The 12,942-nt window shown below is 41.5% G+C and overlaps 1 protein-coding gene across 1 annotated transcript; it reads left to right on the top strand.

The window, feature by feature from the left end:
- The first annotated feature begins 1,173 nt into the window (after positions 1 to 1,173).
- Positions 1,174 to 2,212, top strand: LOC9643165 (pathogen-related protein). The gene is made up of 4 exons (XM_024660858.1): positions 1,174 to 1,368; positions 1,435 to 1,567; positions 1,621 to 1,928; positions 1,995 to 2,212. The coding sequence occupies exons 1-4, from the start codon at positions 1,207 to 1,209 to the stop codon at positions 2,088 to 2,090; spliced, it is 699 nt and encodes a 232-aa protein (XP_024516626.1). The 5' UTR covers positions 1,174 to 1,206; the 3' UTR covers positions 2,091 to 2,212.
- The last annotated feature ends 10,730 nt before the right edge of the window (positions 2,213 to 12,942 follow it).

The raw sequence follows: 12,942 nt of genomic DNA, 5'->3' as shown, positions 1-12,942 counted from the left end.
ATATCACTATCCTCAGTCAAGGCACAAGGTTATCAAACCTAGTGAGAGCTCATTACTCTCACAAAGTCTAATAAAATGCAGAATGCAACCTGCCACCAAACATAATGTTACAAAGAAAGATACAAGGGTCGCCTTTATAGAAAAATGCAAGTCAGTTTTCTATACTGACTCTACACTCTATCCAACTTAATTGTTTTAGCCCTAAAAGTCAAGAGGTGGAGACAGCAGAAGACATCGACAGCCAATAGCAGAGACAATCATTCAGGCAGCTTATCTAAATCCCTTGGTGCTATTCTATGGGGAGTGATCTCCATCATGTCAGAAATTGATAGTGTTGATGCATAAGAGATTCGACACCAGACTTCTCATTGCTTCTTTTGTCAATAGCGCAATCGTTTTTTTCCTTGGTAATTTTTAAAGACATTCTTTGTCTCGAAGTAGCTATGACCCCACCAAGGTGATAAAGTAAATCAGAGTCAAGGGACCGAGAAAGTAGTGGTCTATGCCCCCAAAACATATTGGGCCTGTAAAGATCTAGCATATTAAGAAAGGATGGTAGAATAGGTAAAAGAAGACTAACGATTATATAATTTGAAAATTTAACTATTGATTAGACTTAGAATACTCATAAACAAAATATAACAAAGATTTACCCCCATATGTAGCTACATACTGCCCAGCTTCTTTCAAAGGGATAAATTTTAGAAGCATTGAAGTTGAACATGAAAGACTTGGAGCTCTTAAGTGAATAGGGGATGAGTACTGAGAATCTAGGACTTGACAATGAGCATGGTAATCATTCTGGACATGGAAAATCCATGCATGTAAATGAAAAATCATAAGTTTCCATCCAAACAAGTCATAGGAGTACGATATTTTGCATGAATTTGGCTTTTGAAATTTAAATCATTTGCAAATTGCTTCACCAAAATCCAAGTATAGAAAAAAATTACTATGTTACTATAAAATTATTATACACTGGGCACTTGGCTTGACCGCGAGCTTAATGCGATCTCAGAAAGCAATACAATTGTAAATGCAATACTTTGTCAAGGCTATGATGTGACATTCAATCAATTTCACTTTGAATAAGTATGATTTTTGCGATTAACCATGATCTATAAAGTCAAACAATGATGGCAGGACGTTATGTTTTAAGCTTACTGACCGACTTCTTTCAAAAGAGTAAAGGGGAAATTTAGAACTATGGAAGAAATCGCTTCGAGCGTGAAAGACTTGGAGCTCGAGAAGGGGGACGAGTATCGCAGCTTCTTGCATGGAGATACCGAGAAGGATACCGTGTGGAGGCTCGGGGAAGCGCCAGAGTATGATCTTGTCAATCGCACATTCCGATCCGGGCGAACCAAGGTGAGAGATATATGAGATGTCCATGGAGAAAAATCGTTTGATTGATCAATCACGCTGTTCACGCAGGATTGGAAGCCTGGGTCTCTGGAGGAGACAGTCCAGCATCTAGTCAAGACATGGGAGATGGAGCTGACCCACAAGACAAGAATCAAGGATTTCAAGAGCATCGATGCTGAAAATTTCTCTTTCTCCGTCAATGGTAACCATTGTTCTTGTTCTTGTGATTTGCTACCCCGTAAATCTATGATCCAGGAGGTAAAGCCATGACTGGCGAGGAGCTTCTTCGCACTGGAAGCTACAATGCGCTGCTCGCAAGCTTAGAACATGGAGGAGCAAACAATCCTCCGCTCTACAAATCCTCGCAGGAGACTTTCGAATCGTCTCACGAGATATTTCGTGGAGTTTTTCCCAATGGATTTGCGTGGGAAGTTCTTGAGGTTTTCTCCGGGCCTCCCACAGTCGCGTTCAAGTGGAGGCACTGGGGAAAAATGGAAGGTAGTTTTAAAGAACACAATCTCAATGGCAAGACCGCGGAGATGTTTGGAATCGCAATAGCAGAGGTAAAAAAAAAACTTTACCATGTCACGTCAGTAACTTTTCTCTCTTTTTCCCCTCACTCGAAATAGGTGAACGATGAGCTCAAGATAGGAAGACTGGAGGTATTCTATGACCCTTCGCAGCTGCTGACGCAGCTTACCTGTCCGTACAATCCCAAGAGGTGAAAAGCAAAGAGTGTTCCACTTTCACCTTGGTCAAACAAATAACTATGGAAATTGTCGCGTGTATGAAGTTTGATTGGAAAGCTTTGCGTACGGTATGAAATCCGGCTCAAACATTTATGCAATCATGTTTCTGCTTGGCATCAAAATAGACGGGCTTCATAGCTTCTTCCGTGCTGTGCGTGTGGATATGACCATGGATGATCGTCTTTCAAGCTGCCAGTTCTCTCATTGGGCATCTCTAGAAGCCTTGTAGTACCATTGTGTCGTGTGTTGTGTACATTATAGATTTTATTCAAAATTTAAAGTGTATCAAGATTTAAATACAATTGATTGAACTTGAAGACCATGAAGGAGCTACATGATCATTCCTAGACAAAGGTATAGTGTAAAGCACTAAATTACAGTCATTCTGCATAGATAAAAATGATGGTCTTAAACATCCTTCAACTCCACAATAAGAGTTACTATGCCAAACACTCTCTAAACTATTATAAATTACAAGATTTCCATCGTATTGCAATATGAGATGACAATTTAACCCCTTTTTATATGTATTAGATGTCCATTTTGGATTATTACCATAATAAAGAACTAAGTTACAATCTTTTTGCATTGTTAACTTAAAATTATGATCTGGAGAATATAATGATTGTTCTGCCTCAAGTATATTATGAGGCCACCAACTAAATAATGTGGTTGTAATTATTGAATTACAATATATATCTTCATCATATAAAGAATAACTATTTGAAACTATAACAACATTACTTTCATAACTATTATCATATAGCCTATCTTTAATTAGAAATTCTATTGCATATCCAACTGTACTTGCTTTAAAATAGCTTGGACAATATGTTTCTAGTAATAATATTGAATTTTTCATAATATACAGTATTTATATTACTTGGGTTTGCAGTACAAGTTCCACCAGCTATTCCACGATTATGGTTATGAATATGAACTGTAAGCAATCCTCTTTGATTATAAGCTATTGGAAAGATTGAACTATATCTTACACCACGTTCATATCTTTCTCTATCATAAAACATTTCTCTAGTTATTTCTTGAATTCTGTTTATTATGAATCTTGCTTTAAGAATTGAGATTGCAAGAGAATTAGCATGCTCAAATTGTATAGATAGGCAAAAATTAAAATTTAAAGAAAACACAGCAAATAATATGAATTTACCCATTCCTTACTTATCTGTAAGGTGTAAGTTTTATTTATAATGACTTCATTATTTAATCAAGTCAACTAATAATTAGTAAACTTCTAAAATAATAATATAATATATATTTTATATAATATGTTACTAAAGAAATATTAGCTAATCTCAATTTTAGTTGGAAAAGCATTATAATAAAATAATATTAGGAACTTTCATGTATTATTTTATGATCCTATTTGAAATAATAATTATTACATTACATTAGTTTTGTTCACATAATCTCTCCATTTTTATTAACCCCTCCTTTGGAGAAAAAATGTTTTAGGATAAAAGGAGATGATTAAGAAATGATGGGAAGGATAAACCTTTGTGAAGAGGGCTAAAAGTTTTGAAAAACTTTTTTTTCTATCTACTTATCTCATCCAGCTCTTTAGAATCTTTTAGGTGGCCTGGTAGTTAGTAGTTGTCTTGATACTTGAAACACTAAAGCTAAGCTTTACACATAAACAACAAGCATAGTCCACAAGTTATAAGGCTGGAGATCGTTTGAGTCTCATTTCAATCTTACATAGCTGCAAAATTGAGAATCCAAATCCAAAAGTAGAGAGACAATGCAGCCATAAGTCAGACCCAAGCCTAACAACTAGAGCCTTACGTTTTAGGATTTCCAGCTTCTTCTTCATTCTTGGCAGCAATGCCCTTTCCCATGTGTTAAGGAACTGGTTTATCTTCCATATCCCTTTGCTCTATGCAAACACTTATCCAGTCATGATGTGGACAATGGTCTCCATACCAAAAGTTGCTACATAATGCCTGACTAGTGGAATCCATCACCCTTGAGCAGAGATAGGGGCTTTTAAGCACAATGATATTCTGTAAGTAGTGTGTTTCTTAACAAGTAGAAATCACTGTTTTATGTGTTGTTTTTCCTCTCTTTTATACTTTAGAATCTCAACATATACTTCTATACTTTCAACTTTCAAATGAAATTCATTTAACAAAATATTTCATTTACCTAGTTACAACTCTTGTTCTTCATTAGCAACCAATTATTTTCCTAATATATTTTGTCATTAGATATCAGTTTACAGGTTAGTTTACAATAGCATTAGGTTGTAATAAAAAATTATTTCTTACCTGCTCTAAGATTAATATAGTGAATATAACGGTTATAAAATATTCCTAATATTCTATAAATATATATATATATATATATATATATATATATATATATATATATATATATATATATATATATATATATACTTAAAATATTTGTATCTAAATTTATATTTATATTTTCCCTTTAAAAAAATATATAAAACAATTTATTTTAATAATAAAAATAAATTTATAAGGATTATCCTTTCTATTTAAAATTAATTTCCTTACATAGTAAAATACATTTTTAAACAAATCCATTTACAAAAAATATACTTTAGCATTATAAACAACAAAAGAGAACAACTTAAAAGATGGTCCATAAAGGTTCAAATATAAAAGAAAAGGGCCCATGAACAAAATTGAAGCCTTTTTTTAATTGGTTAAAGGTTTTGGGATATTTGGGATTAAGTGTCCTTGGATTTAAATAATATTGTGTTGAGTAATCTTCCAGGAAGTCCAAATTCAAGAGCTTATAAGCACAATCTATTTTGTTTCCTAAAATATCTCTATCTGTTTGCCACTAAAGAGTTTACTTAAGGAAGAAGAGTCTATGCCTTCTTAAGTTCACTCTAGCCCACATATCATATTTGCGACCAAGACTAAAGTAATTTAGAACCCTTTATTTAATGCTCAAGTGGGTCAAGTGGGTCACTCCATCATCATGGGTGCTTTTTGCAACACCAAACACTATTGTGCTTGGGCCTAACTATTGTTAGAGTTTGAATGGATAAATTAGATTTAATTAGGCATAATCACTTATGAATATTTTCTATGATAGTAACCTTTCATTATTCTTTATCAATCATAATAAATATAATTTCTGGAGAGTTCAAAGTAGAAGATTATTTATATAATTTATTACATAAATACAGTATATATATTATTTATAGACTTTTTTAGATCTCTAATTGAATGGTAAATAAATTATTTTCTTAAAAATATTTTTCTTATGATATAGAATAGATAACTTAATTAGGGTAAAGACCTATATTTATATATAAAAATTATATTTAATCTAAATTAGATGGTCTATATGCTACACTATTATAATTAATATATTTATCTTTGTAATCAATTAAAGAAAAGGACTTGAGAGAAATATAAAGGGAAAGGGCAACGTGCACCCCCTTTTATAATTGATTAAAGGTTTTGGAAAATTTGAGATTAAGTGTTTTTAGTTTGTATAGTATTGAGCTAGGTGACCTCTTAGAAAGTCTAAATTCAAGAGATTATATTTGGTATTAAAAGGGTTTTAGATTCAACTCTATTAATTATTTAGGGGAATTAATATGTTGTGGTATTAGAGGGGTCTCAAATTCAATTTTATTGATTGGTTAAAGGAATCATGCCATATATTGAGAATGATATCTAGTGGTCAGATAAGTTGTTAAGAGAGCAAGGCTCTCAAGATCTAAGTGTCCATTCACAAGTATGTGAATTTATAAGGAAGTGTGGTAGATTGTAAATAAAAATAACAACTTAGAAAATGATCTATAAGATTTAAATATAGAGGGAAAGGGTCTAGAAATAAGAGTGCACCCCCTTTTCCATTTAATTAAGGTGTTTTAAGATACTTAGAATATGGGTTTGAGAAGTATTAGTCTAGTGTAAACAACTAAATTTTCTATTTTACTTTAGTCACTTAACCATACCTTTAATCATTTGGAGGTGTCTCACTTATAACATATATAAGTCTTATTCCTAACTTAAGGACTTACTAGCCCTGTGAATAGCCTCTATACCACTTTGTTATAACACTTGGTTCAAGTGCTCTATATGCTTGATTCCACGACAGACACCCAAAAGTACCACTGACATCTTTACCTGTTACGCTAAGGCCATATCTATTCCCTTTTATCACAGAGGTAGTCCAAAACCACTTACACCATAGTCCCTCTCCCAAAGATTGAACTATTTGTCTATTAGTGATCATCCCATAACCACACCTTAGCATCCTTAAGATGCCTGGAGATATGGGGGAATACCCTTCCCCAATATCCTTTCTTTAGTCCCTGCTAAATCCCTCTCTATCTTTGGCAATGCTCGCCAACACTGCCATTGAGTTTAGCCTGACGCCTGTAAGCAACTAAATTTTCCATTCTAATTTAGTCACTTAACCACACCTCTGACCACTTGGAGGAGTCTCATTCACAACCTCCATAAGTCTTATTTTGAACTTAGGGACTTGCTAGCCCCAAAAATGGCATCCATGCCACTCAACCATTGCACTTCATCCAAGTGCTCCACGTGTTCGATCCCAAGACTGACACCCCAAGGTACCACCGACATATCAGCCCGTTACGCTAAGGCCATGCCCATTCACCTTGGTCACACCGGTGGCCTAACACCACCTACATCACAGTCCCGTCTCTCAAAGACTAAGCCATCCGTCCATGAGTGATCATTCCAGATCCACTCCTTAGCATCCTTAGGATGCCCACACACATGAGGAATAGCTTTCCCCAATATCCCTTTTCCAGTCCCCACTAAGTCCCTTTCTGCCCATGGCCGTGTTTGCCAACACTGCCACTGGATCGAGGCCCACAAGCCCGACCACTAAGTCCCACGGTCTTCTGGGACTTCCTCACCACCCGACTGTAAAGGACTACTCCTCATCCTTTCCACAGTCTGGGCTTTTGGGACAACATTTCGAAACACCGTGGCCCTACACAAATCTCATGGGTACTCTCCCCACCTTCCACCTTGGGGTGCTCTAGCCATGGGCTTAGAGCAAGGTTCTGTTGAGCCACGCCAGGTATCCAAGTAGGTAGTGCCACCCACACTTGGACTAGGAGCTGTGAGACACAAAATCCCTAGGCCCCAAAGTGGAGCCGGAAGGGCGCCACGTGGTAGTGGCCGAAGCGAGAGCCAAACGAGCGTAACACGTTTGGACCAAAAGCTCCGACTTGAAAAGTCAAGAGCGGGAGTGGAACTCCCAACGAAGTGCTCGAGGAACGAGCACGAAGCGAGCAAAAAGCGAGGCTCCAAAAAGGGACCCAAAAGGACCAACACATGACACGTGGAAGTGTCCGAGATGGACCCGAGTTGGAGTCCAAAGTGGAGTCCGAGATGGACCCGAGTGGAGTCCGAAGTGGAGTCCGAGATGGACCCGAGTGGAGTCCGAGATGGAGTCCGAGATGGAGTCCAAGATGGAGTCCGAGGTGGACCCGAGATGGACCCGAAATGGAGTCCGAGATGGAGTCCGAGATGGACCCGAGATGGAGTCCGAGATGGACCCGAGATGGAGTCCGAGATGGAGTCCAAGATGGAGTCCGAGATGGAGTCCAAGATGGAGTCCGAGATGGACCCGAGATGGAGTCCGAAGTCGAGACCGAGACCGGGACCGGGACCGAGACCGAGACCGAGACCGAGATCGGGACCGGGACCGAGACCGAGGCCGAGGCCAAGTCCGAGTCCGAGTCCGAGTCCGAGTCCGAGTCCGAGTCCGAGTTCGAGTCTGAGAGGGTGAAAGCCCAAAGCGTTCGTCTCCCAGACCCTGGGGGGTTTGGTGAGCTCCAAAAGTATAGTAGGGGGAGGACTGCAGTGGAGCCAGTTTGGCCAGGAAAGGCCAGTTTGGCCCAGGAAGGCCGGACCCAGTGTTGGGTGATGAGCTGCCCACTGGGAAGTCCAAGACTAGAGTGAACACAGACCGACAAGCGGGGTAGCTTGGTGAAGTGTTCAAGAGCCGGCTTTAGTTCCCCCGGGAGATCGACTGGCCGATGCTCCCAGTCCAAGTGTGGGTGGCATTACCTACTTGGATACCTGTCGTGGCTCAACGGAACCTCGCTCTAAGCCCATGGCTAGAGCACCTAAAGACGAAAGGCGGGGAGAGTACCCATGAGGCTTGTGTAAGGCCACGGTGTTCCGAAATGGTGTCCCAAAGTCCCAGACTGTGGAAAGGAAGAGGGGTAGCCCTCTGGTGTGGTGACCAAGGACACAGTCACACAGTGAGGAAGTCCTAGAGGATAGTGGGACTTAGTGGTCGAGCCGGTGGGCCTTGATCCAGTGGCAGTGTTGGTGAACACAACCAAGGACAGAAAGGGACTTGGTGGGGACCGGAACAGAGATATTGGGGAAGGCTATTCCCCATGTCTGTAAGCATCCTAAGGATGTTAAGGAGTGGATCTGGGATGATCACTCATGGATGGATGACCCAGTCTTTGAGAGACGGGATTGGAATGTAGGTGGTGTTGGACCACCAGTGTGACCAAGGTAAATGGGCATGGCCTTAGCGTAATGGGCCGATACGTCGGTGGTACCTTGGGGTGTCGATTGTGGGATCAGACACGTGGAGCACTTGGACCAAGTGCTAAGGTTGAGTGGCATGGATGCCATTCTCGGGGCTAGCAAGTCCCCAGTCCTGAGTAGGACTTATGGAGGTTGTGAATGAGACTCCTCCAAGTGGTCGGAGGTGTGGTTAAGTGACTAAAGTAGAATGGAAAAATTAGTCGCTTACAATTTGGTATCGGAGCTGTTCCTTAGTCCGACTTTTATTGGTGCTTAAGTATATCACCACTAGTGTTGGCATCGGAAGGTCCGAGGAGTGGGCCTATCCTTGAGGAGTAGCAAGTCGGGAAGGCATGGCTCTCCATTACAGTTCATGTGTGAACTTGTAGGCGAGGTGGTGGATAGAAAAGGGCCAATAATGGAACGACTTTGGGATCTTGGGAACAGTGCAAGGTTTTCCTCATTGAGTTGAGGATGTGATCCAGATGAGCATTTGTCTCAGCAAATTGGCTAAGGTAGTTGTGGTAAACAACTATAGTTGGGATCACGGGAAAGATAGAGACTCCAAAACAATAAAGGAGTCACAAGATTATCCTCATATAGTTGAGGCTGGTGCTCATGAAGGTGAGACCGGAATGGATGACCATGAGAGGTCAAATACGGAAGAGGACTCAAGTCCTTGAAATGGTAGCCAGGGCTACCTTTAATAAATGCTGGAACAACCCAAGGAATTGGGGGGTGTACTTAGAGATGAGTTGGTATTCTCATCGCATGGACAAGTAGTCCTAAGGGGCAAAGGTTGCCCCCAGAGAAAAAAATCAAGTGTCAGAGTAACACTTGTGAAAATAGTCCTTTTGAGTAGGACAGGAATGCAAGAAGTGTATTCCAGTGAGCTAGTGCCTCACAAGTAGGACCTTATGGGTCTATGGATTAACCAAGTCCAAAACTGCTGGATGACTCAAGTAGAGTCAAGGGATGGTCCTGAAAGGATTGATGGAAGCATTTGGACGGAAGTGTGTTGTACCCCACAAAGGATGGGGGGGGGATCATAGGATCCAAGGATGAGAACAGAGGGTATCTCATCGATGGCAAAATGTGCCATGCTAAAGTTATGGGAAAGGTGTTCCCAAAAGAAAACAACTTTGATATGAAGTTGTGTGTGACCTCTATGATGCAGTGCTAACGGATGGTTGGCATGAGAAAGAGTGGTGTTGGTCTTGGCAAAGACTTAGACACGAAGGGGAAATGTCATAGAGGTAGGCTCGTGGAGCCGATGGTGTGGAGACACCAAATGTGCCAAGGTGTGATACCTTGAGGCTATGTTGGTGGGTTCATGAGAACCCCTTGCCAAAGGAATCCCAGTGGAAATGGGAATGGCATAGCCTAAGTTGCAGAGCATGCAATTGGAGTGTGGTGACCTAGATAATGATGGAGGTGTGAAAGCACCAAGCAATGAGTTGTAGGACTTGACAATTATGAGGCAACTAAGCAAGAGGTGCAAAATAACTGGTTAAACGGGTAGAAAGTAGCTACCCAAGACTTCTTAATAGCATAGGGAAGTTGGATATACCCTTACGGGGGATAAGTTGCTTGTGTTGCGATATAGTAAGTCAATGTCATAAAAGGAAATACTCATTGTCAAGAAAGCCATCATTGGGACACCCGAACACTCTAGAACACCAGAAGGTGGTGTTTGATGTCGCGAGGGCAATGGATAAAGCCCAAGGGACTAAGTCCCTAGCGAATGATGGATAGAAGGTGCTATCCAAATGTCCAAGGTTGTGGAGACAGAAGAGGACTGTCTACCCGAGTTGGACAAAGCCAAGAATGGAATTTTGGCAAGGCTAGTGATGGGCATGTAAAGGCCCATAAGCAACAATGTAATCCCAGTGTGTGGGATTATAAGGTGAGCATACCCGGATTGAGGAACCACTCCCTGGGCTATTGGGTAGGTTTATCCCTAAGAATACTTGCTAAGGCATGATAGAAAGTGCAAAGCTATCCTCCTGGTCTGGAGGAGAATAACCAAAGGAAACATATGGGGCCAAAAGGCAAGTAGTATTAGAATGGAACTGAACCATAGAAATCGAAGGGCATAACCAAGGTTGGTTATGCCAGTTGGGAGTGGAGAATCAAGTGGGGGCTCGAGGGTGTTACCACTAGCAACCGTGATGCCATGGAGAGTCTAAGTTATGGAATTATCCATGTTAGACTATGTGGCATTTGGAAGGCTTGCAAAAAGGGAGGCCTTAGCAAGCTGAGGGACAGAGTTCCTTCAAGGTTCCCAAAGACGATTCTAGGTAGTTTAGTACCTAGAAAGGCCAAGTGTAAATGGTTCATGGAACGCGCGAAATCAGAGTGGTGCAGCAGAAGCGTGGTCTTGAAGCTTGGCATGAGGCAAGGCTATCAAGGTTAGGGAAGTAGTTCCCGAGTGTTCAAAGAAAGGGCTTTGAACGAAAGTCGATGGGCAAAGACTTTCACGCTTATGCAGGAATCATGTTACAGTGATCGGAGGACTTGCCAAGCGAGATTGGCACGTCGGGGGAACAAATACCCTAGTTGAAGGTGATAACTTCAAAAAGGGTGGGCCATGGGGCCGAGCATGGAGGAGTCCATGCATGATTACAGACATATCAAGTGAGAGGACTTGGCAGTGTGGAGGAACTAGGTTCCTAAGCTGTGATCTGTAGTGCGCTTTAAAAATAAGTTGGTGCACCAGCGTGGGGAGTCACGCCAGGCATCTTGTGTGATGCCGTCCGTAGATGCATATACGGAGGTTGGGTTCGAGTCCCGACCCTCTAGTGCTTGGGTTCAAGTCCCAAATCACTAGGGCGTGGTGATGGTTTGGAATATGAGGACACTCATATTTCGGTGGTCATGGACTCTCAGTGGGGAGACTGGTTTGGGCACACCGCCAAGCGAGGGATGCCTCGGAGTCGTGATGCACGGTTAGATTGCTTAGTGTGAAAGCTCGGCATATCTAACTTGAACGCTTTGGTGCAAGTGGCACCAAGGACGTGATGAGTGAGATGGGGACACCTAATCTCAGTTGCTATGGACCCTTGGCCGGAAGGGCTGGCTTGGGCGCACCGCCAAGTGTGGGGGATGCCCCCGGGGTCGTAGTTAACAAATTAAAGGTCTGGAAGACCTAGTACCTATTGGCAAACCTGTTAAGGTGCTGAGGTGAGATCATTAGGTGATCTTGTGGCTAAATAAGGACAAGGTCCTTGTTTGGGTTAAGGAATAAGGTTCCTAGTTCAAAGTGTTGATTTGAACTATTGATGATGGTGTGGCTTGGTCAAGGTGACCAAGTGGGAAAAGCACCCTAGGGAAATGAGCTATGTCATTGCGATGGCATAGTGTGTCCAAGGAAAGTAGTCTCTAAAGAGACCCATGGGAGGGTCACAAAGTTGGGCCGTGGATAGAGCCCACAGCAGAAGATGCTAAAGAGACTTACTAGGGGCGAACACTCTAGTCTTGGCAAAGCAGAGCCTTTGCTATGGAATCAAAAGAATACCTCAAGGAGGGAAGTAGAGATTCGATGTTGCTTGGTGCAACAATCAACGGATAGGAGCAAAAGATGAGTGGCCAAGATAGGGCCGTGGAATCCCTTGGAAGGAATCCAAGTGACAAAGTTAGGCGAGGAACACTAATGTGTTGGACGCTAACAAATTCCGGAAAAGGAAGTGTGTTTCCAAGGATGAATTCCGAATTGCTCTGATTTGGCGAAAGTGGAAGCTCCAAGGGAGGGAGCGGTAAGGTAGCCAAATGATAGGGCCATGGACAGCCCTAGCACAAAGTATGATAAATGGAACTTAGTGCCCAAGGTGGCACGAAATAGAAGAGAGGATGATGGTGCCCTCAAGTAATGAGCTTCCTAGGATGGGGACGTGGAGTTGCACAATCTGTGCAATGCAAGGTGTTGGAGACACCTAGGAAATTGACTTCCAAAAGTCAAAAGAGTAAAAGTTCCAAGGTGCAAATGTTCAATAGATGGAAATCGAGACTACTCGAGAAGGAGTAGTGGGATTGACTTAGAGAAGGGTCTCTAAGAAGTTTAGCGAGAACTAAACCAATAAAAGGAGAGAACCACTATATGTGGTCCAATCAGTCTCTAAGTTGGAGAGACTGCCCTCCTTAGAGGATGGGCAAGGCATGGTGAGCCTTTGGTGTCAAACCATTGACGAATATGGAGAAGGCATGGTGAGCCTTCAATGTCAAACCATTGACAAATATTGGCTAGGTGCCAAGGATGGAAATGGTAACACATGCGAGTGTTACTTTAAAAA

This window comes from Selaginella moellendorffii, unplaced genomic scaffold (genome assembly GCF_000143415.4).
Source record: "Selaginella moellendorffii unplaced genomic scaffold, v1.0 SELMOscaffold_78, whole genome shotgun sequence".
Taxonomy (NCBI): Eukaryota; Viridiplantae; Streptophyta; class Lycopodiopsida; order Selaginellales; family Selaginellaceae; genus Selaginella; species Selaginella moellendorffii.
Note: the sequence above shows the minus strand (reverse complement) of the source record. Positions and strands in the feature narration are given on the sequence as shown.